Genomic DNA, 24,056 nt, shown 5'->3' on the forward strand with positions numbered 1-24,056 from the left:
TGTCAGAGGAAAGTGCTGAAGGACAAGGTGCAATATCTTAGCCAGTTTGCAAAATTCTGTCCGTTTCAGGACCTGAATTTTTGCCTTTAAACGTCAAGAGCGTGGAAGAGTCTGGAAGGGTTGGTGCCGCAGTGGTACCAAATACAATGGGGGGAACACGGGTTTTCTGAAGTCTAATACGGAATTATCATGCTTCGGTCTGCTTGCTGGGTCCTTTCTTCACGTGCGTTCCTACCATTAGGAGTTAGATGATCAATCTGGGAGCCCTGATGGGCAGCAGGGAGCTGATGAAGCCGTTGGGACGCAGGCACGTGACCCCACAGCTCCACCCGCGCCCCATTGTGCGTGTTCTTTGGTGCACAGGGGGGTTTCCAAAAAGGAATGTTTCTGGCTTTCAAGTTGGAACATATATTTTTGGTGTAGTATAATGAGGGCCTTAAAATTCCCAGTTAAATTGGTGGTTCTGCATATGAATATTTTTGAGGGCAGACCTAAAGCCGTGTTCCTCGGTTACTGTTAGTAGCAAGCAGAGAATAAAGGGAGTTTAGTAGTCAGGACGAATTTCAAGAAAATCTGGGCAAGGGGGACCTCACCATTCTTCCTGGAGTAAAAATATAAATGAACGACCGGGTGGTTTCTTCCTGTGGCTCCCTGTTCCAGATGCTCTTAGGGCTGTCCCCTTACCTGTCAGCGTCTGTGGATGTTTGCATTCCTCGGGGTCCAGAGTCTTGTCTAGGAGTGTGGCTGGACAGGGGAGGTTCTGGAAAGACAGGCTGTCTGCCCCTTGGCTTTTCTCTAGTGCTTTTCTTAGAAAAGCAGCTTGGGGGAGGGGGTGCGCCTGGTGGCTCAGTCGGTTGGGTGACCGACTTCAGCTCAGGTCATGATCTCACGGTTCATGACTTCGAGCCCCGCGCCCAGCTCTGTGCTGACAGCTCGGAGCCTGGAGTCTGCTTTGGATTCTGTGTCTCCCCCTCTCTCTGCCCCTCCCCCACTCGTGCTCTGTCCCTCAAAAATAAATAAATGTAAAAAAAAAATTTTTTTTTCAATATATGAAATTTATTGTCAAATTGGTTTCCATACAACACCCAGTGCTCGTCCCCAAAGTGCCCTCCTCAATACCCATCACGCACCCTCCCCTCCCTCCCACCCCCCATCAACCCTCAGTTTGTTCTCAGTTTTTAAGAGTCTCTTATGCTAAAGAAAAGCAGCTTGGACTCTGGGGAGAGGAGCTTTTCTCTGAGATCAGCTGCGCGTCTTCCGTAGCGGGGTCTCTTAAGGAACAAGGCAGGACTTTGGGATGTCTGGGGGCACGCGCGGAAGATGCTTTCCTGAGACCCACCGAGGGTCCCGGTCTGTGTGTGTGTGTCCTCTGCAGAGGGTCCAGTCTGTGTGTTTCAGAGCCTAGCAGGACGCAGGCGGTTGTGTCGTGCAGGGGTGTGGCGAGGGGCGTGGAGGCAGGCGGGTAGTGGAGCCAGCCGAGCAGGGCAGCTCCCACCTGGAGGCTCCTTTCTCTGGCACGTGGATGCAGGCTGCTGTTTGCGTTTCCAAGTTGTCCGAGCTGTTCTTGGACTCGTGGGAAGGCCCTCGTCTTGCTCGCGGCCTGCAGATCAGACCCGGTCAGCCGGCCCTGCACCTCGGGAGGAGAAAGCCAGATGGACGCCCGTGCGGGGATGCCTTGGACCTCTGCGCCCCTTCCTGAGAGGGGGGAGACCTCCCTGGAGGACAGGGGGCAGGGCCTTTCCCCTCCGTGTTTGTGTGACCGCGTTCCTCCGCACCACCGGCAGCATGGGCTCAGTGCTAGGAAGTCCCGAGTCACGCTCACCCCTCAGGGGGAAGGAAAGGAGCTTAGGGGGTGCTGAGCAGGGCTGGCGGCGGCCTGGTGGCCCCTGTGCAGGTGCCGAGCGGTCCTTCTCTGTGTGGCACCTGCTGGAAGCAGACGGTGAATGTACCTATTATTAGCAGGAGTGCGGGCAGCCTTTCCGCTCTGACCCTGAAGCCGCCCTCCATCGGTGTCTCGTCCACGTCCGTGCCATGTGTGTGAGTGCCTGTCCCCTCGGGCGTGCGGGGGACCCGGACGGGAATAAAGCACTGTAGTATAAATACGCTCCTGTCTCAGGCCGCCTCGCCCAATGTGGAATGACAGTCCCGGCTCAGACCTTGCATATTTAAAAAGATGATTAAAATGAAGGAAAGTCGACTGTAAAAAATACACGTAAGCCAAAGCCACAAAAAAAACCTGCTAAAGATACCCTGAAATTGACCAGGTACTTTGAATCGCACCTTTCTCGTGAGCGCGAATTCTCCGAACCTCCGGGACCTCACCTTCGGCAGTGCTGCTGGGGCGGCCTCTCCGCTCGGCATCGTGGTGATGACCCTGACCCCGTGTATTCCTGTGGTTACCAAGCATCCTCACAGTCTGAGGTGTATCAGACTTGCTATGTCTTAACACGAAGTTAAGTTGGGAAGGAACTCTGCTGGCATGCACCTGTAGTTGTTTAGAACTTTCTGGAACACCAAAACAGTAATCCGCCATGGGTATGGCCTGGGGGATCTGTGCCACTTTGACAGCGGGCATTTGGGGTGTTTTCCTTCAGTTTCACATATTTTGGTTATCAACTCAGAATTTCTGTTTAATTGAAAACATCGTTTCCCCCTGATGTTGAGAAACTGGTTGTCTGCCTCTTCATGTAACTACCGACCCCACCCCTGTGACTGCATTAACCATCCCCCTCTAGGGCTGTGTCCTCGTATGTCTGCCTTCAGAATTCTGTTCCAGAGAAGCTAACAGTGTTTTACTCCAAATAAAAGTTCCTTATTACTTCATGGTCCCTAATCTTGGAGTTTTTTGAGAGTTTTCTTTTTAATATTATGACTTAAATTTAAGTCCCGTAATTTGAAGTGGTGCCTTGTTAATGGGAAGAAATGCTTTCATGTCTTCTTTTCCTTCAGTTCTTCGACTGTGTTGGGATCCCCCACGGCACCAAACAGCTGGGGCCTTTCTGCCCCATAGAGACGGTGGCTGAGGGAGCCCCAGTGTTGCCCACAGGCTGAGAGCCGTCCATCGGGGGTGACCGCTGTGCTTTCTTTTAAATTCAAATTGCGTAGCATTTAAGCCGGCGTGTGAGAATGCATTTTCTTAGTCCTGTCTATCCAAGAGGGGGGAATTGAGTGGGGCTCTCTCTCTCTCTCTCTCTCTCTCTCTCTCTCTCTCTTGTGCCCCCAGTGCATGTTCATTCTTCTAGTGTCACTGCCCTGGGAACTTGAAATTGGGCAGCCGGCCTGGTCTTGGCCCGCTCACCATGAGATGGACCAGCTCCCCCAGGCAGGGGCCACAGCCTCCAGCCCTCAGAAAGGTCTCGACGGAGGAGAAGGATAAAGGCTTCTCCTGGGATGTCCATCTCTGAAATCTTTGCTTATTTTTCATTTAGCCTTGCCTGAGGCAGCGTTCTGTTCTGACCAGCGATCAGGGTTTTTTGTTTTTCGTTTTCTTTTGGGTTTGTTTTTAAGTTTGTTTCTTTTGAGAGGGAGAGAGAATGAGCCAGGGAGAGGCAGAGAGAGAGGGAGAGGGAGAATCCCAAGTAGCTTCCACACTGCCGGCACAGAGCCCAACTTGGGGCTTGAACTCCCGAACCGCGCAATCAGGACCTGAGCCGAAATCAAGAGTTGGACGCTTAAGCAGCCGAGCCACCCAGGCACCCCCGTCCAATGCCTATTTAATATTTGTTGTGATGAGCACAGTCTTAGGTGGTGGCTGATTTAGAATCAGCAGTTTGTTCGTGAATCACGCTCCTTTCAATTCTCATTTTGTGCCTGGTGCTTCATGGTTGTGGTTCGTATTAAAAACTACGTTGTATGTATCTTTTACATGCCAGATGGGATAAAGTTTAACAGGGTTCTGAGAGGTAACAGTGAAAAGACTCTCCTCATTGCCCCTGCCCCCAAGCCACCCGGTCCCCAAACCTTCAGTCAGGAACTGTTGACCGCAAATATTCTCGAACAAGCCTGTGTATGTGTTTTCCACGTGTAGTATCCCCTGACGCTGGGAACGGTTGCATTTCTGCGTGTTGACGCTTCGTTTTCCCAGCCACTTAGTATTCCATTATGTGGATATATCTAAATCTACCTAAGCCAGCTTTGGGTTTGTTACAAGTGACAGGGACAGGGGGACTCGCTGGGACGCTCTTTGAGTGTGCGGTTCATGTTGGGAGCGTCACTGTCATTGACTCCCCTGGATCATTGGGGTCACCCTGTAGATCTGTAAGGCCACATCCCCATTTTTTTCAAAAAGAGCAGTCGGTGACAGAAAAGACGTGTTCTGCAACTTGATAAGCAATGCTGTTCGCTCGTGAGGGTGTTAGTTACCATTCGCCCAGTGCCTACCCAGGGTCATCTCCATGCTGGCTCCATCATTGTTTATCTGTTTGCAGGCTGTGTTTTCTCTGGGGGCTGCTGGGCTCACCAAAGAGTGGGTGTTCAGGTGCACCCCCAGTACTTAGCCCCCAGTGTGCTGGCCCCATTGGGGGAGTGGTCAGAAGCAGCTCTCGGTCTTCGTTCTCACGAACGTCTTTCCTTCTGAGTTCCTGCCGATGTACTTCTGTCCATCGCTCTGCCTGCCGGCCAGGCACTCGGGTCCCCAGGGGTCCAGTGTCTCCGGTGTTGAACACCGGTCACTTCCAGCTTCCAGCTGAGGATTCGAGGCACATGCATCAGCCTCGCATCCCCATCTGCTTGTGGCCGCCCGTCTTCTCCACGGACCCGTCCTTTCCTGAGCACAGGGTCCTTTGTGATGGGTCGTCCCACCTCCTAAGCGTCTTTGCAGGGCCAGCGGAGGCTGGTTTCTTGGGCGGCCACCCGCCTCGTTTTCGTGTCACTGTGGATCGGGTTCACCTTGCTCCCTTCAGACACATTTCTCGACCTTCTCCATGATACCCCCCAGCAGCACTGCACGCTTATGCCCTCTGCTTCTATCCCGGCATCCGGTTTATTTGAAACTGGTGGCATTGCTTGACTTTTAGGTATTTTGTGAATCGCGTTACTATTTCTTGGACGTAACGGAGTGATGAACGTTTCTGAGTTTGCGGAAAATACATAGAAAGTGAGAGGTGTTTGCCCTCAGCTGGTCGTAGTGGGAACGGCTGTCACCTCCTTGTGACTCACTCTGTCTGTTGACGAGGGCATAGTGTGCGTGGTGGTGTGGGGTCTTGTCCACAAGAGATGGTGAGCGGGAGGCGTGGGGAATCCGGTCCTTTGTGTCCTCTGTTGTGGGTGGGCGCACCTGACCTGCACCCGTGATGGCCGCCCCGGTGTTCTGGCCAGGGTGGGACTGGCTCTGTGGAGTCCCCACGGCGGCTGGGGACCCCTCGTCTCTCGGACGTATCGTACAGTTTTGACTGGATCTCCGCTGTGTCCTGTGTTTGGGAGGACCAAAACCCCAGCACGGTCTTCCGAACTGTCAATGGCTGTTGTATTGTGCACATGGGGATTTTCCAAGCCCAGTCATTCTCTGCATGACTTTGTTGGTGGGCTTTCAGACAAGACTACCTTAGCGAAAAACAGACCAGAAGTTCACTGACAGCTATCGGGGCAGTTCTGGGAAAGCCTGGGACCTCCTCAGTCTTCCTGATGACAAATGAGCAGGATCAGAGGGTCTCAACTCACCCCCGGACAGTGTGGTCCTGTGGGGCTCGGGCAACGGGGACATTCGAGGTGGGGAGGGACCAAGTTCTAGAAGCTCCTTGGGGTTGGATGGAGCGTGCGTTATGGTTTAGGAGACACAGACTTGGGAGCAGCAACGGGGCGGGAGTAGCATGAGAACCTGGTCTGCACCATCCTCGGTGTTGTTCTGGCTGGGGAAATGGCACGTTGGGGGCATTTTGACTCCGCGCTGAAGTGAGTTGTGGCACCTGACTTTGCTTTATCTCCTGTTTTACAGATGCCTTTGTGAATAGCCAGGAATGGACATTGAGTCGATCGGTCCCGGAGCTCAAAGTGGTGAGTGGTCCTTCCGGCCTCAGTGGCTGTCCTTCCTTCCTCACCTCCTCACCCCGCAGGAGAGCGGGGCTCTGTAAGAGGCAGGACGTGATGTGCGAGCACACTCGGCCTGCATCCCGAGGGGGCCTGCTAGTCCCCGGAGCCCAGATGGGGGGGGGGGGGGCACGCTTCTGGGTATGTCCCTGGGAAGGGCCAGGTGTAGCTGACCATTGGGGACCGGAGCCCCGAGGGTGCCTGGGATGGCCACACCCGTCCGTCCATCATTCTGTCTGTCCTGCCCTTGTGCACACGCGTGTGAGAGAGCGTGTCACACACGCATGCACAAGTAGGGCTTTATTTGTCCTCTGCCGGGATGTCATGGGCGGTTTCTGTGATGAGCCGTCAAGCTTCAGAATTCATCGCTTAAACCACGCGACTGGTCGTTCACCGTGTTACAGAGGAATGACATAAGATCAAAAGAAGAGTTTGTGTATTAAGAACTTTATTCTTTCAGTGAGATTATTTAAAGCTTCAAATTGCCTTCTGTAAAAAGTGACTTGGTTCTTTGCAACCACACCTTGGAGCACCTGTAGTCTACACATTCCCCGTGTTAGGATGGAGGGAAGGGACCAGTATAACTTTTAAATAATCATGTTCTTTGTCACGTAAGCAGCATTTGGGAGAAGTATCTGTGTGTGTGTGTGTGTGTGTGTGTGTGTGTGCGCGCGCGCGTACACGTATGTGTGTGTGCGTATGTTCGTGTGTTTATAGGTCTGTGCAAGTATACATACCTGTATACACATGTATATACCTTTGTGTATGTGCACGTATTTTTGTGTGTGTGCGTGTGTGTATGTCTGTATACACAGATGTGTGTGTATTTGCCTGGGGTATTTATATGCGTGTGTGTGTGTATGTAGACACGTATATGCATATGCGTGTGTAGGTGTGTGCTGTGCGTGTGTCTGTATGTTTATATGCAGACACGTGTAGTTGTGTGGTATACGTATATGTTTGCACCTGGGTGTGGCGTGGGCGTCCACTTCGAGCCACTCCAGCGTCGGGCCCTGATGATAGCACGCGGGCAGGCAGGCCCTTCTCGTTCACTCGCAGCAGTGACGGGTGGCTCGGGCACAGGCCCACTCGGTTCTCCCTGCCCCTCGCGCTCAGCCTTTCCCTTCCTGTGCCCTCTGTCCCGAGTTCCGTGTTGCTTTTAGCAGCTCCAGCCTGTGTGCCAGCGACCCCCCCGGAGGCCCTTGGACGCCTTCTCCCCCTGGGCCCCAACCTCAGTGGTGCTTTGTGGGTGACCCAGGGCAGGGGCACGACCCTTCGGGTGTCTCACTCCTGAGATGAAGAGACGGAGCCAACAAGGAACATTCTGGACCTGGAACAGAGGATATGTAACTTTTGTCACCAGGAAAAACACGTTTTTAAACCGAAGAAACAAAGGATGACGCGGGAAGGCATGCTGAGATCTGTCCGCACGGTCTCCGTGCCCTCCTGTCCCCTCCTACGTGCCTGTCCCTGCTGCCACCGCTGGGTGTCCTGGTCGGGGGACATCTTGTCCCCGCCGGAGCTCTGACCTTTCTCTGCAGCACCTGCCAGCGGGTTTCCTTCCTGGTGGGAGACCTAAGATCTGTCGGTCCCACCCCCTTCCCGAAGCCGGGCTTCTGCCTTGAAACGGCCACCTCTTTCTGCTTCGCGTTTTGTAACCACGGTACCTGGCACAGGAGTGGTCCCACCGGGCGCCTTCAGGAGACGCCCGTCGAATGAAGTTTGTCGGCGGCACTGTTGCTGGGAGGTTTGGGGGAAGATGGAGCAGTTGCAGATACGCCCCCACTCCCGTGAAACCGCCAAGAGCGCCTGCATGGTCCACGATCAGAGCGCCGGGACGGGGCGATGCTGGGGTGACGGTGACGCGGGCCGCGCCAGGAGGCGCTTGCTCTGCGCAGGGCATGTTGTGAGGGCGTCACACGAGCGTCTCGCGCTCACCCGCCTGCTGCCCACGACTCGGGTACCGTCGTTACCCCTGTTTCAAGATGAGGAAACGCCCTCCGAATCCTGAGAGTCTCCCCACGAGCCGCACACAGTCAGCAGGTGGCGGACCTGGGATTTGAACGCGGTTTGCGCTTCTGCACCAGCGGGAACCTCCTCCGTCTTGCTGCCCAGGCTGCTGGCCCCACGTGGCCACTGGGCGCTTGCAGGGTGGCCCGTGCGACTGACGAGCTGAGTTCAAACTTTTCGTTGACGTTCAGTCAAGTTAAATCGAAGGAGCCGAATGAGGCCGGCGGCTCCCCTTGTGACGGTGTTACGGTCTGACTGTGATCCTTGAGTATCGAGCTGTCTGATTTGGGGAGTTTGGGGGGGTTCTGCCGGAGCCCCCATGTTCGTGCCGGGCTGTAATTGAGAATGGTCACTCCTAAAAGCTGGTTTTCTGCTGGTGTTTCAGAAGCATGTAATTTCCTGGAGTGAATGTCTAGAGGTGTAGGAAGGGTTATGTTCGGAGGCAGCATGGATCCGTGCTCCTGAAGGGTGACTGTTTCGAGGCTTGCTAGAACGTGCCAGAGGTTGACTACGTCCCGTGGATGAGGAACCAGGACTCTGCCTTCATGCGGAGGAAGTTCTCTTTGTCCTGCCCTGTGTGTGGATGGCCAGACCCCGGCGGGACAGCCCTGCTCCGGTCAGGGAGCCCTCCCGCCGCGCAAGGGCAGCTGCCTGTCCTCAGCAGGTCCCTTCTGTGCCGAGGAGTTCTCCGCGTCTCCAGAAAGTGCTCCTTTGTTCAGAGGCAGCCCCCCGTGCATCCACAGGGCCGCCGTTGTTCCGCGCCCTCGCACGACATCCCCCGAGACAGGTGGCCCCTTAGGTCAGCGCCTCCGGGATCCCTGATTCTGTGTCACAGACGCAGCAATTAAATGACATAATCGCAAGCCTCAAGTGGACTCTTTATGTGATATTTTGCAATCAATCTTCTGGAATCTGTCAGAGAAGAGAATCTCAGTGTTTGCTTTCTTTTCAAGCGTGGTGGTACCATGCCTCATGTTTTCTCAAGTTGTGTTCTGCTTGGGTAATCAATGATCAGTTGCTCTTGGATCCGAACGCGGGTCACCGTCCTCGGGCGGCAGGCAGTGGGTGCTCCCTGCTCACATCTGGGCAGAAGCAGGAAATACGCCCTCGACGTCTCGCCCGCAGATGTGGGCTTTCTTTGGATTCCCAGCTGGGATTTTTATTGACGGCCTTGATTTTCTTTTCAACAAACTGCACTAAGTTTAGCAGGTAAGTGGTGAGGTTTAGGATGACAGAAAAATCAGTCTGAACAGAGACGGTGCTCTTTCCCTCTTGTCACTGGAGAACATGGAGCAGTGGCCCTGACAGTCGGGGCTCCTCCCCAGGGTGCAGGGCCCGTGGCACCGTGACGGCGTCTGTCTGCCGTCGTGTCATTTTCCGGACGCCCCACCTGTGCTCCTGAGCGGCTGCGTATGAAGCCCGTAGGCGAGGGTGAGCTCTCCTCCTTTTATCCAGAAGCGGTCGTGGAACCCGGAGGAGCTTCACCGCCTAAAAAGCGTTTCGTCCCTTTCTATTTCCTCCTCACAGCCGGCTCGTTGTTTCTGCCAGCGGTTCCAATTAACACAAGGCCCATGGGTGCCAGTCTCCGGGGCAGCCTTCCCCCTGCCACCCCCAAGACTCATTGACTTTTCTCCTGAAGGGGAAGCTCATTCTCTGCAGAGCACCGTTGCGTGAGGAGGAAGGAATATGCCACACGCAGGAAGCACAGACCGAGCAGTGTTTGATTTTGAGCATTTTCCTCCTCGGGAAAGAGAAAGTCTAATCTTAATTAAAAATTTAATTTTGCGGCACGCTGGTTTGGGTGTTCTCAGCCTGAGCTGACAAACAGCAGGTGCCCTTGAGCAAAAGAATAATTAATAGGTAGAGATCCTCGGCTTATAGAGGCCCCAGGTAAAAAGAAGACAGGAGTCCCGTCGGAAAGGGACACATCTCTATTTCGGGTCTGCCCGCGTCACCTGGCTTTGTGCCCCGGTAACAAAGCATCTCTGTTTGTCCTGGTGCTGGAGCCGCTCACTCGTTTGCTCATTTACGCAGCGGGTGCCGTTGGGAGACTCCCGGGCCGGGTGCAGCACTGGAGCACTGGGACCCAGGGGACAGAGACCCAGACCCTGCCCTTCGGAAATTGTCAGCATCTCCGACAGACCCGCATAGTGATGCTGGTAACACAGAGGTCACGAGACGGCGTTGTGAGGAGGGCACTAAGGGGGCTTTGAGGAGAGGTTCCCGGTTGAGGCTGTGCTTTAGGAAGGCTTCTCGGAGGAGGTGACCTCTGAGCCGCTTGCTGAGCAGTGAGCAGGAGTAGTATTTCAGGAAGTGATTGATGAGGAAAGGTCCAGGTGTCTGGAGACAGATAGCAAGTCCTGTCAGGGCGAGGCAGTTTCCAGGAGTCTCTCTGCTATTCCTGGGGTGAAGGGGGGAGCCTGTAGACAGACCAGCTAGCATCTGCCCCGTGACCCAGTATGACTGGGAAAGTGCTTAGGAGCACCAGGGCTCCACGGGAATCTGGGATGGTTTCCACGTTTCCGGTTTGAGAAGCCTGGTGAGGTGTGGCCATAGAGGGCGACGAGCAAACCGGGGCGAGAACGCACGATCTGGGCGTGCTGGGGTTCGAGCACCAGCTTGGGTGGCGTGGGGTGCATGCGGACGACTGATGGGGGGGCTGGAGAACGAGATTTGGGAACAGCAGGTCGGCCCGGGAGGGCGGGACGTGGCCAGGCGCACCGGGGCCCGAGAGTCGAGACTCTGGAAGAAACCAGGAGACCTGGAGAGTGCTCACGTGGGCTTAGCAGGAACTCCAGGAGGATGCTCGGGCAGGAAGTTTGGAGAAAGCGCGTCTGGTCTGTGGCTTCCAGTGATGGGCTGGGTCAGGAACAAGAGGGAGGCTAGCGCTTTTAGGAATGAGGTCATCTCTGACCTCAGGGCCAGCGTCCCTGTGGCTCTTGGATCAGCACTTGACATTGTGAGGGTCAAGGGCGGGACCAGGAGGGTGGGAGTGAGCTGTGAGCCTGGCCCTGGTGGGAAAGGGGAGGCAGGCTCGTAGGAGGCCACCTGTGTCCAGAGGCAGGGCTCTGGTTTTGTGTTTCTGAAAGAATTGATTTGGGCGTGCTTAAACGCAGAGAGGAGAGATCTGGTGGGGAAGGTACAGTACAGGAGGGGGGGTCGCTGATGGGCTGCTTGCAGAGAAGGCAGAGGGCGTGAGGTCCCCAGCACAGGCGAAGGGAAGCCTTCCCAAGGGGCCGGCTGCCCTCAAGTCCATGTCTTGTCTGGCAAGCCTGCTGCCTTGCCAGAGCAGTGGCCCTCCTGACTCTCGATGGGCATTTTTAACCCAGTCTGGACCCCTCTGCTGCCTTGACCATGGGCCGAGCCCCTGCAGCCCCTCCCCCACACCGTCCTCTCTTGATGTTTCTCAGCTGGCCTGGCTCCAGAACCACCCCCCCCCCGAGTCTGGTGGAATGTACCAGAATACCCTTCTCACTCCCATTTTACTCTGTCCTGGACCGCGCCCTGTTCGACACAGCAAACCCCGCCCGGGACGGTGAGGGTGCGCAGTCCATGTCGACGGGCCGACTCAGCCTACGCTCTCCCAATAGACCCGCGGCACGCGGTGTCGGAAGAAGGCCGCTGTCTGTGGGTTCACACGGCGTTGACGCCCTCTGAGCCGGCAAGGCTGATGAGAGCAGGAGGTGCAAACGGAGGGCACGGGAATCTCTTCCACTTGCGGAGGAGAATTTAATGAGCCGGGTTCGGGCCCTCCAGCCGCTGCTTGCCTATGGTCACGCTCAGACTTACGTTTTCCCCTCCCCCTGTTTGCAGATCGACGAGCAGAGTGATGTAATGATACTGAACGGTCGTCCGATTCTTTGTTTCAGGGAATCGTGGGTAACCTGGCCAGCGGAAAGTCGGCCCTGGTGCACCGGTATCTGACCGGCACATACGTCCAGGAGGAGTCTCCCGAAGGTACGCTGGGTGGCAGGCCACGTGAAGCTCAGGAGTGTTTAGCTTACGAAAGTTTTCTGTAGCGTATTCTAAACCGTTACTATGATGCATCACGCTTTTTGAGAAAGAATAAAATACCAGGCAGTGAAAGTCCTTAGGTATGTTGTTTCTTTTGTAGTATTTTTAGCTAACTGATGATATTCTCTTTGGCATTTGGAGCCGTAGAGTAGAGCCTTGAAATGCTGTTGAGTTTATTTCTTATCTAGCAGTCCTGGTGTTTCAAATGTTAATCCAGGGTCACCCCTTTAAACGTGACTCGGACATTTGCCTGTTCCGGATACTAAGTTTGTACATAATCTGCACGTACTGTTACCTAGTGGTAGATAGGAGCCTCTCAGGTTACCACCACCGTATGTTTGAGTATGTTTCCCCCATATATTGTATTCTGAACATTTAAGAATCATTTTGCATGAGAGTGAGAGATTTCTTTTGCCATTAGGCTTTTGCTTCTTCAGTTAACATGTTCACATTTTATTTTTTGCTTTAAGTAGAGTTAAGGCAGTGACAGGAAGCCACGTAATCCCTGTGTCCTTTAATCCACGTAGAGTTCACAGGAATTTTTCTGAGTTATATTTTCTCTCCGTGTAACCTTTTAAAATCCAACTCTGAGACACTGAATTTCTGGTTCCTTCTTTTTCTTACTGGCTGTTCCATTCTTTGCAGATATGGACGCAGGTAACTATACATTTTCTTCATGGCAGAACTTGTCTTGTTGGAAGAGAGAGGAGAGACACAACTTCGCACTGTAGTGTTCCCTTGCCTCCTCGTTCTGTGTATCATCCGATTTTGTTTCATTTCATCCTTTTATTTCAGTTAAACATTTCACCCTGTTTTGTCCCTTAGATGTCTTCTTAGCAGTAGTCCTGAGTAGCTTCCCATGTTTCCTGTAACACCTGTTCTAGCATTTAACTCTTGTCCTGGATCCCGTGTAACCATTCAGAAGAGTCTGGAAGGCTGGCGTTCTGGGGCCCTTCAGGGCTCTGCCGTCACTGTGCAGAATTTTGCAACCCTGTCATCACGGCCTCGTGGTGGTCACCTCAGGGAAAGGCCCGCTTTTCCGTTACCCGTGTGGAGAGGGGGGTTTAGGGAGATGGGTCGTGGAGGCTCCTGGGCGGGTATCGAAGGGAAGCAGGGTGTCTATCCAATGGAAAACGTATATACCTGCTAGAAAATGGCATGGTTTGGAGACAGGGGTCGGGGCGGGGGCGGGGGGGGCGTGCAGGGAGGAGAGAAGGTTCCAGGTCTTTCTGACGTCTTTCCTGGGACCTGTGCCTGAGTCGTGCTTGTGTTGGATTTGTTCCTTGGTATCCGAGCGTGGAATGTAGCCATGGTCGTTTTGATTCCACCTGGAGAGACAGAGCATTTTTCTCGGGCTTTCTACTCACTCGTTGGGGTTAGGCGTTGTATAGGTCGGTGACCCCAGATGCCGAGGGACTGGCTGACCTGACCTCAGATGATCCCCTCCTCCAGTAAATCCACTCGCGCTCTCCTCAGATGCTCTGATTTCCACCAGGGGCCGCCGGTGATGTGGTGTGGGCCCCTGGTTTTGCTGCCAGCGCTCTGGCGTTGGGACACCAGTCCCCGAGCTGTGGATGCCGTTCTCGTCCCCACGTGGTGCTGTTTTGTCATTATTATAGCTTCTGCTGTTTTCCCACTTGCTATTTTCGGTCTGTTCCATCACATTTGGGCCTGTGGTTTCTTTGCTGGGGGCCCTTATATTTTGACGAGCATGAAGGCATTTTTTTCTTGAACGTTCATACTTCAAAAGTAAAATTTGTACCCAGTGGGGTGACTTAAACCGTGGTCTCTAATGAACCCACTTCCTTGACACCTTTTACTCTACTAAAATTTCATGGCATCGCATACAGTTATAAAAGTACGTTATTTTAAAGGAGAGCGTGTGACTACACCAAAGGCCGTCCCTGTCCTCGTCGGCAAAGTCTCATCCCCCCTCCCCTCCTCCAGTGGCGCCTGTGCCCAGGGCCCCCCCGGACCAGGGGAAGGACTGTCAGTGGTCTTTTCTCAAGGGCTCAGCCCACCTGTCTTCTCATGTGACCCCAGGTCATGGGTGGGGCTGCCAGGTGGGCCCTAGTGGACCTGTGTCAGGGTCTCTGGCTGCAGAAAGCACTGGGGCAGGTGCCCCCCTGTGCCTGGAAACCCCATAAGCCCCAGTGAATCTTTGTTTCCCCGGAGCTGTCTGCATGTGCCTTCGTGGAACCAGGCATGTGGCCATGTCCTTGCCTCTCGTGCAGGGGCACCAGGGAGCCGCCCCCCACTTCCTGTCCACTTGCCTGGGTGAGTTTCAGAGCTGCAGGAGAATCCGGTTGTTTCTGAAAGGACACAAACAAGGAAAGCCTGGGTCTCTCGCTGTCTGGCCACACTGAAGTTTTCTCACCACCAGGGAGTCTGTACCTGGGAAGTAATTATAGTTCTTGTCGGATGTGTTAACATCGACCGAGTGCCTGTGCCCGCCTCATTGAGAAGCTTTACACTCAGAACGTTCTGGAGTCGGGACGTACCAGAGTCGTTGCCCAGGTTTACGGAGCACGTCCGAGCAACGGAATCCCGTCCCACGAGTGTGGACGGCAGGTGAAGCCGATTAGAGCTCAGCCCCACCTGCCACAGCTCACAGAGGCCAGAGGTCAGGCTCGAGGGCAGCTAGCTGCTGACGGGCATCTCCATCGCCACGCTGGGGGTGGTGCCCTTCAGGTGAGCTGCAAGGCCTGTCCACTGCTTCTGGCTTGTCCTCCTTTTCCTCTCGCAGCTGCCGGGGGACCAGCTGCCTCTGGCCGCACGCGGGCAGTGACTTCAGGCACGAGGATTGTTGCTGCCGGGACTGTGAGGTCTGCTTGCACACCTGGCGCCCTCCTGGAACTCTTCTGTTCCCACCTGCTTTGATTTAATTAGCGTGCAGTGTCCTTTAGCGTCACTCTGACCTGTCACAGGATCTGTAGGTTGCTGGCTGTGTGAGGTGGCGAAGGCCTGCTGTTTTCAGACGAGTGTGCTCTCCGTAGAAAACTCTGGCATGGGATGACCCCAGACGTTTGCCGGAACGTACTTTGCATCAGACTGGTTGTAGCTGGGTTTCCGAGGATAACAGCTGTTGTGTTTCAGTCGTGTGATTCCTTCTCGCTGGTATTTTATCCTCGTAGTAGAGAGAGTTGAGCAACACGATGTCGGTAATTTTAAAGATGCAGTTTAAATGAGGGACGGATTTAAATATTTTGTGTATTTTTTTTTTAATTAGTAAATTAGCAATGCAAAAGTGGGCACCTCAGCAGGGAGCCAGTGATTCCATCAGAGGAATCCAAGGAGTAACATTTTGTGCAGGCGGATATCCGTTCAGCCGTGCATGTGCATGTGTGTGCGTGTGTGTGTCTGAGTCCTAAGGTCGCCCTGACAAATTACTACAAACCAAGTGGCTTAAATCAGCAGAACTTCACTGTCACGGCTGTGCAGACCAGAAGCCTGAGATGAAGGTGTTGATGAGGTTGGTTCTTTCTGGAAGGCTCTGAGCGGGAGTCTCTTCTGTGCCTGGCTGCTGACAACCTTCGGCTCCTTGGCTCATAGACCCATCACTGCAATCTCTGTCCCTTTCATGCGACGACATTCTTCCGGTGCCCTTGTCTCCGTGTCCAGATTTCCCTCTTCTCGTGGGAATGGCAGTCACTGGGTGTAGGGTCCCCCCTCATCCCCCCGTTCTCTAGTCTGACCTCATTTTCATCACATCTGCCAAGACCCTCTTTCCAGATGAGGCCACGTCACAGGTGTCGGGGGCCAGGACTCGAATATCTCTCTTGGGGGCTGGACTCCAACCCACGAATGACCCTCCGTGTTTTGCGCACACGGTGTGTAAGCAGAAGCTGCAGTCAGCGCTGTGAAGTTGCCCTGTTCCCTCCCGGGGCAGGAGGAGCGAGGGGCGACCCCCGCTCTTCCCGGAGCCTCATGGACACGAGATGAGCGTGTGTGTGTGTGACCTTCACACCTCTGATGGGAATTTCACGGCTGCCGTTCCCCTGCAATAGAGACAAGATGAAAATGACCCCTTTGCTCTCAGCGCCCTATTAATGGCTGCGAATTAGAATTGTGAATGATGTTTTGGGCATGGAATTAGAGTCTCCACGTCGTGTAGGTGCTTAATATTCACGGTGCATCCCTCCTTCCCCACCGCAGACCTCCGTGACCGCCATTCGGCGTTTAACTCTCTCCCCTCAAAACTGAGAAAAGGAAAACAGGAGAGGAAACCAGGCTCTCCAGGGTTAGTGGGAATTTGATGGACACTGTGGACCTGCCCCGAGCCACTTGACCCCGGGCGGGCTGGAAGATTGTGGGTTGTGGCGTCCCGGAGACACTTGGAGCTTTGGAACGCAGTCGTTCCCCTGAGACCCTGTCTCCGTGACATCCCTGCGTTCTTCTCCCTCATGCCGTGGGCCCTGCCGAGCTGTGCAGATGGCTCGTGCCGAAGCATCTGGAGCCCGGGGACCTCACACCCAGAGCCGCCTTTGTGTTCCTGGGGTAGGGGACGGGCCCAGAGCTAAGATGAGACTCAGCTGTCTGGTGGATCGAGTGGGAGATTATAAGGTTGGTGGAGACAGGCTTAAGAATGTCCGTGGACCCTCCTTCCTGGGATAATAAGATTAACTGCTCTTCGCTAATTTTTCAAGAAAGTACCAGAACTAAACAGGGCAGAAGGTGCCAGGGTGTCCGTCCCTAGTTGTGGGTGTCACGTGCAGCTGGACAGTTCTCTGGTCACTGCCCCCTGCAGCAAGGGCTTGCTGGCGGTAAGGTCCCCGCGAGCTGGCCATCCCTCCCCCGTTCCTGCCCGCAGGACTCTGTCCGCAATCGGTCTCTGGGCAGCAGATAGGTTCTCAGGAGCACATGTATCCGAAATCGTTTTTTAATGAATGTTTACTTAGTTGCTTAGAAACAAACCATGCGGTAAACACTTAGCCATATTTTCTGGGACACATGAAATGTGTTTAGGCTGTCTGCCCCCAAAATCCTTTCCAAATCAAATAAACGTGAAAAAAAAAATTTTTTTTTGTCCGCTACCACTGCTCAGCAGATGTTAGGGCTTATTTCTAAACACGTCCTTTTGTGCTGTTTAACGTTCCAATGAAAAAATCTGTAAACTCTAATAAAAGTTGAGTTGTTTTGAAGCCCAGCCATTTAAATGTTTGCAACATAATTTTACCATGTTACTCGTAACCAAGTGATTATGTGTACATGATAATTTTTTAACGAGGATTATCTGTAAACCTTAAGATGACGAGCTGCCTGCCAGCAGGTTGGTTTAACAGATCGAGCAGAAGTCCGGTCTTTCACATTCCCTAACTATTTCAAAGCAGCCTCTGACCGTGGAAGTTTCACTGAGCTCTCCTTCCTTCCGTCCATAGAACAGTCCGTTAACTCTGTCCTCTCCCAGCTAGGCCATAGGGAGGCTTAGGTGATGTTGTCCAGAGTAGGTGAAGGCTACTAAAATTCTTAGTAGAGCCACCAAGAAACAATAAAAGAGAGGCATATTCTCTATGGAAAAGAAAGCTGTAAACTAAGAATAAGGAGGGCGGTGCCTGGGGGGCTCAGTCGGTTGAGCGTCCTGCTTCGGCTCAGGTCGTGATCTCGCGGTTCGTGGGTTCGAGCCCCGTGTCGGGCTCTGTGCTGATGGCTCGGAAACAAGAAACTGCGGGGCTACTGAGAGTCGCTACCTTCTAGATGGAGAGCAGAAGAGCCTCCTGGGTAAACAGCTCTACTTCACGGCAGCGACCGCTGCGTGGCCGGGTGAGTCTCTGAGCACCCAGAAGGGGGCGTGCCGGCTTGTGCCACGGGACTCGGAGCCCCCATGCGGTCCAGTGCATGCTGTCCGCACAGCCTCTGCCTTGCTGAGACCCCTCTTGACGTCACACGTTGTTGTCACCACACCGTTTCCTTACTAGGAAAGAGGAGAGGAGGACTCGTTTCACTGTTGCAATTACAGACGATTTTTTCCCACGGAGAGGTTAGCACCAAAGGTGTTTTTTTAGGGCTTTAAACGCGTGACCTTTGCACTGCAAAGGAGAAAACAGTCACTGGGTCTGTCAAAGCTGAACCCCCCTCCCGGCCACTTAGGTGCCCTCGCCCTCGACCTTTGCCACATCTGTCCCCGTCTTGGGCCCAGATTCTCGTCATCTTGGCAATTGACGCCCATCCCAGGGAATCCGAATGGCAGTGGGACCGTCTGCCACTGGCCCGGGTGGCGCCTGCCCTGGTCTGGCAGCCATGGGGTCCGTGTGTGTTGTATTAGCCTAGACCCTCGAGCGGAAGGGACGCACTAGATGAGCAAGTTCAGTGCGCCTAAGTAGAGCAGAGATTGATTTACTTGAGGACCGGGAGCAGCGGAGGGCATGGGTTTAGCTCTGGAAAGTCCCTGCTGATCCACGTAAGCTCGTGAGGAACCGCCTCTCCCACTTCTTGCCCCCGTGGGCTTCGTGCTCAGCTAGGTCTCCCCCCTTGGTGGCAGGCAGTTCGTGGGTGGCCTCGTGGCCCCGTGATCCTTAGTGTTCACAGCAGATGGGGGAGGGTTGATTGTTTCTCTCCGTGGCTGCAGCAGCCGGTCAGACGCGGCCCCGGCTGCCTTGCTGGAGCCCCGTGCTTCTCCTGTGTTGTAACCACTGGGGGGCTCGTAGCTCTTCCCCCCTGACTCACGGGTCGGGCGTCTCTGTTTGCACTGTGACAACCAGGCGCCCTGGAAATGCCGCGGGCACGGTTGAACTCACCCCAGTGCTGCCCCCGGCGGATCTCTCCCTGTGACTCCAGTGTCCCTTTGGCTGCGGACCTGGGGCTTTTCGGGCATTGCTTTTCCTTCTTGGTTTTCAGGGGCCCAGAACTTTGGAATGTTAGGCATTTGTTTGGATCCTAAGGTAGCAGCTCTCGGAACCGATTTCCTGCACCCCCCTCCGCACTGTCCTCTTAACTCACCACCTCTCCTTCCCCCTCGCTCTGTTGCATGGGTCCTGGGAAATGGGAGAGATCACGTACCTGTGACCATTCCTCAGCTAGGGCGATCTGACCATCGGGGCGGAGAGGTTTTCTGTGGAAGGCAGTGCAGAAAGGGAGAGATCCCGGGCCGAGGCCAGCCTTGGGGCGAACAGAGAAGAGGGTGAGGGACGCACCGTGCCCGGGGCAGAGAGGAGGGTGCGGGAGAGGGAGGCGGGGGTTGGGAGAAGCTCCCTGCGTGGTCGTGGGTCAGGGTGGAGAGGAGGCTGGGAGTGAACTTGAAAGTACGGAGCTGACCTTTCAGTCGTGGCCGATTAGAGGTGGAGCTGTCGGCGTCGTCGGCAGAAAACGTTGCATCCCGCGAGACCGCACTCGCTTGACCTCACGGCTGTGAGCGCGAGCTCCCCTCTGGGGTCGTGGCCAGCTCCAGGGGCAGGACTCGGCGAGAGGGACGTAGAAGTCAGCAGCCGTGAAATAGGCCAGGTGCTAGGAAGAATCCCTAGGGGAGTCTGTGGTATCCCGAAAGTACCCTTGAACTCGCCTCTGGGTCCTGTGCTCCTGCAGGAGTCAGGCGTCTCCGGCCTGAGGGCAGGGCATCCGCAGGAACCGGCCGTGTGCTCTGGGAAGGACCGGGGCCGGTCGTGTGTGTGCACACGCGTGCACACGTGCACAGCTACCAGTGGCTAAAGGTCACAATTTTGTATGGTTCACGTGAGTTCGCAGACGACCGACCCAGGCCAGAAGTGAAAACCAGATTCTACTTCAGCGTCGTGTTTTATCCATCCTGGCCGGCTTCCTGGAGGTGGTGTGTTGGGAGACTCTGAGGCAGGACCTAGTTCAGGGAGAGTATGAAGCGTGATGAGGAGGTGATGCCTGTCCTGGGTCTGGAAGCTGCTTGTGTTCTGTTCCCGTGGCCCCGGGGAGCACCGGGTACGGCCGGCACTCGTTACCCTTTTCTGAGCCCCGCCCCTCCATTTTTCTTAAAAGTGTTTTATTTTAAGCCATAACGTCACAAACAAAAGAAGAAAACAGCTCTTGCTCTTTGAGGGCCACTTGAGTCTGTTGATGGTGTGGAGAGTGTGGAACCCCTGGGCTTGTGGACAGACCGTCTCTCTTCGTACTGCAGGACGAGGGGAGCGGGTCCGGGCTGCACCGAGCAGGGGGTCAGCGCCCGGCCCAGCACGGGGGGTGGGGGGGTGGGGAGGGGAGGGCCTGTCAGAGTGCGGGGGCGGGGGATCCCTGCATCGCCCGACAGTGGGTCAGGGCAGTTGCTCTGTGAGTCTGGGGGCCCTCGTGAGAAATGGCTGATGTAGGAGCCTTCTGGAGGCAGTCGGGGAGGCCTGAAGGGCCATTGCTGGAGCCTGGCTCTGGAGCGGGGTGTGGGGACGAGCTCTGGAGGCTGGAGCTGACGGACGGATGGATGGAAGGAGCTGCAGGCACCATACGTCTAGGCCCCCCATGGCCCCGTCAGGGGTGCTGGCTGCTCATGGTTCGTCCGGGGCCCTGTGCCCTGGCACGCTCTCCGGCCTGGGCCGGCGCCCGACTGTGCCCCAGTGGCCGCTGCAAGCTAATCTCGTTCCAGGATGTTCCAGACGCAGATTCCTGGGCCTTGCAAGGTCAGCTTTGGCCTCAGAGGCAGTGACACACAGGGACCCCCCCCCCCACCCCAATCAGTGAGGGCGCCCGGGGCAGTCCTGTCTCCTGCCAGGCCTTGGTGCAGCCCCGCCCACGCTCCGTGCTGGCCACCTCAGGTGTTCTTGGGGACGAAAGCCTCCCTCTATCAAGGATGGAGACAGGCCTGGACGCAGAACCTCCTGGACTCCTTCCATTTAAGTAAATACACTGTTTCCATGGGACTGTAACAGTTGCAGAGAGAAGCTGGAAAACAGCCGTCTGAATCATAAGGTGGACAATGTGCAGGCGTCGGCATCAGCATCAGAAATGGCAGAGGTGAGACAGACTCTCCAGCAGGGCTCCCTCACCCCTGCTCCGGCTGTTACGCCCATGAGCTGAAAGACTTGTTGCTTTTTTAAAGCTTTGTAAAAATAAGCCAGTAAACACCCAACAGGAAAGAATACGGCCCACGGCGCCCGATACGCTTATTACCTGGCCCTTTACAGAGACAGTTTGCTGACCCCTCACTCTGCAGAGCATAGAAATGACGTCAGTTCGTTGAAACATATAGGATTTCTTGGTTTCTCCGTAGGGTCCCATCTAACAGCAGCCTTTTTTGATTTCTTGAAGCAGATACCTGGCTGATGATCAAAGAATGGTGAGGGAGCATTCCTTAAAGATACTACTTTTACGTATTCGGTTCTAGGATCACGTATTTTAAAATAGAGTTTACGTGACGACAGCTTATGTCTTTAAGGGGAGGTTATTTTCACACGGGTAACACTAGCTGAGAACAAGGAGTCTGAGGGACTGAGAGGCCATCAGCCAGCGCGCCGGGAGCTGTGTTTCCCCGCTCGCTGTCGCTCACGTCCTGACCCTCCAGCCCTCGACATGCACGTCAGGCCCCGGGGGTGTCGCCGGTCCAGGAAGCCTTGTTTAAATATTCCGGGCGGGGAGTTTGTGCCCAAATCTGCAGTGCTCTCTGTACCTTAACCTTTTCTCAATGCTTAAAATAAATGTGCAAAATATTAAAAATAAAGCAACCACCAGTATATTTTACCCCAAAGAAACAAACGTGCAAGACTAAATATACTTTGTTAGGTGTCACCACACAAGCTATTTCAGGGGCAGCAGTGGATGCTGGAATGTTCAGGCATGACCACAGCGGTGGGTACTGGAACATTTGTAATAAACAGTTTACTGATTTGCTCATAAATCAGCAGGGCCCGTCATTACGTGACTGCTCTCTCTAGACGGCAGATTCGGGACCGGGCTCCCCAGCCCCGGCCCCATCCGCTCTGGGTTCTGGGGGCAGGCTCTGCACCTGCTCATGGTGCCCATCCCCCTCCCCCGCCCATCCCCCACCAAGCCTGGCCCTTCTTCCCCGCTTCCTGTCCTGCCCGCTGTCCTTGACAGTAAGTCCATGAGGGCACAGGTTCTGTCTTGTTCCCTCGCTCCCCGGCACCGACGCTGTGCGTGGCCCCCGGTGGGGCTTGCTCAGTGCTAGTGGTGGTTCAGGCCAGGGTTCGGTCCACCCGGTGCCAGGAGGAAACGCAGAATTGGCCAGGAAGCAAGTCCCAAGTGGAGCTGAAGGAGAGGATCACACGTGGCGACACCCGCGACTCGCCTGCTGCTAGCGAGAACCAGAGTGTCATCGGAGTGCAAATCGGATGCGTTCTATCCCTTTGTTCCCTTATCACTTGCTCACGTGGAAGCCTGGCCTGAGATTAGAAACACAGCCTTATGCTTAGGTGAGAGTGTCTTCTGTTGGGAGAGACTTGGAGCATCTTCTCTGTCGCGCATTTGGAGAAACGCTGTAGAGGACTTGCTGTTTCGTGAGCTGTTTCGACTTTTGTTCTCCCGGGTCTTCTCGAACGCGTGGAGTTAGGACCACGTACGGAGCACCGTCTGCGGCCGTCTGGTTGCCGCTGCCTTGGTGCCCCCTGGTTCCACCGAGTTTGCAGGGTGAGCCCCTCTGAGTGTGAGTTTGCCTTTGGAAACCACAGAGCTGTCATTGTGACGTAGCGTAGCGGTTCCTAGCTGATGTGTGCGAGGCCCCTGTGACGTTTGAGGACCCTGACGGGCAGCTGGCGTGACCCAGCTGGTGCCCCCTCCCCATGGCCGCAGGGGCTGCCATTACCTGAGTTTCCACAGGAACCACTCAAGGTGGGGGCCCGGGGTTGGCCGCGGTGGCGGCTGTGCGTCTGTTCCCCTTTGTTGCCGGAAGCACCCACACCCAACCTCACGACTTTGCAGATCGCCGGCTGGGCTCAGGGCGCTCGGAAGGAGCCGGGGTCCCTGCGTGGGCTGAGCTCTGCCGTCCACTGCAGGTGCCTGACCCCTGGCACTGAGTCACTGGGGAAAATACCGAGTTCATGGGAGGAGTGCAAGTGAGCTCTGGGCTTTGGGTCCTAGTTTCTCCAAACAGGAAAATCCCGAGTGTGTGGTGCCAGGGCAGACTGAGTAGGTCCGGTGGGGGGGTAGGAGGGGCGGGCTCTGAGCCCAAGGGCCAGTCGAGTGCCGGAGGAGGTCTGGCTCGTGACGCCAGGGCTGGAAACACAGGCCGGACCACAGGCTAGAGGCCCGGGTGGTCGGCATTATGCCTGGAGCGTGCGGTGAGGGCAGGCGGGCGGGAAGTCATTCGCACGCACGGTGTTCCCCGCGTCTCAAAGCGGACCCCGGACACCTGCAGAAGGAGACCAGGTGCCTTGGGCTCTGTGGCCCCCCTGCCTTCTGGAGTTGATGACAGCCCAGAGCTGACCTTCTGGTGCTCTTATCACAGAGGACTTTGGGGGGGGGGTGGGGGGGAGGGATAGTACTATCGTATTCTAGAGAGTGCTTTTGTGGGGTAGGGGGAACCCATAAAATTTAATGAGAATGCTGCCGGGTCTGTCACTAGATCTTGAAAATGGGAGACTGGCCGGGGCCACCCACCCCACACACCTGCCCGGAGTTGCTAGGTTTATTTTAGCCTTAAAAACGACATCAGCTGGGGGAGAGAACTCTCCCGTAGGTTTCATATATTACACTGCTGGTGTGCATACTCCTCAGAGCCCTTGGAAGCTAAGAGTGAGGAAACGAGAACTTTGGAGTAGCAAAACCGCTTCCACAGACGTTTAATTTTCCACCTTCTGCTCGAGCAGCAGCCGCGGATTTCCACGGAGCCCCTGAGTGGGGCCCGTGGCACATCGCGGGGGTCCAACCGGTCACACTGCTCGTCAGGGGCGGCAGAGGAGCTCTGTGCACACGAAAGAGCACCTCAGCTTCTCCGGTTGCAGCGTCCTGTCTGCCTTTCCGGCCGGTTAATTTTGCTTTCACCTTTGGCGTGAGGTCAAGAAAACCTGAGCTGCCCGAGTGACACTTCAAAGAAGTACCTTAGCGACCTGTGTGCTCTTTCAGGGTGCCCTTCCAGTGACTAGATCCCGGAGTGTTGAAGGAAA

At 55.1% G+C, this 24,056-nt stretch overlaps 1 protein-coding gene across 18 annotated transcripts in view; it reads left to right on the forward strand.

Annotated features, from left to right (window-relative positions):
* The window catches only part of AGAP1 (ArfGAP with GTPase domain, ankyrin repeat and PH domain 1), a 541,118-nt gene that overhangs the window by 180,755 nt on the left and 336,307 nt on the right, over positions 1-24,056 (forward strand). For 14 of the 18 annotated variants that reach the window (XR_008295656.1, XM_053215993.1, XM_053215997.1 and 11 more), the window contains exons 2-4: positions 5,933-5,991; positions 11,904-11,991; positions 12,694-12,705. Coding sequence is in view for 17 of the 18 variants with exons in the window: in XM_053215993.1 (XP_053071968.1) it covers positions 5,933-5,991; positions 11,904-11,991; positions 12,694-12,705 (159 nt within the window). In the remaining variant the exon portion in view is untranslated. The remainder of the gene's footprint in view (positions 1-5,932; positions 5,992-11,903; positions 11,992-12,693; positions 12,706-24,056) is intronic. The other 4 variants (XM_053215994.1, XM_053215995.1, XM_053215999.1 and 1 more) reach the window with 1 other exon arrangement.

The sequence above is a fragment of the Acinonyx jubatus genome, chromosome C1 (assembly GCF_027475565.1).
Source record: "Acinonyx jubatus isolate Ajub_Pintada_27869175 chromosome C1, VMU_Ajub_asm_v1.0, whole genome shotgun sequence".
Taxonomy (NCBI): Eukaryota; Metazoa; Chordata; class Mammalia; order Carnivora; family Felidae; genus Acinonyx; species Acinonyx jubatus.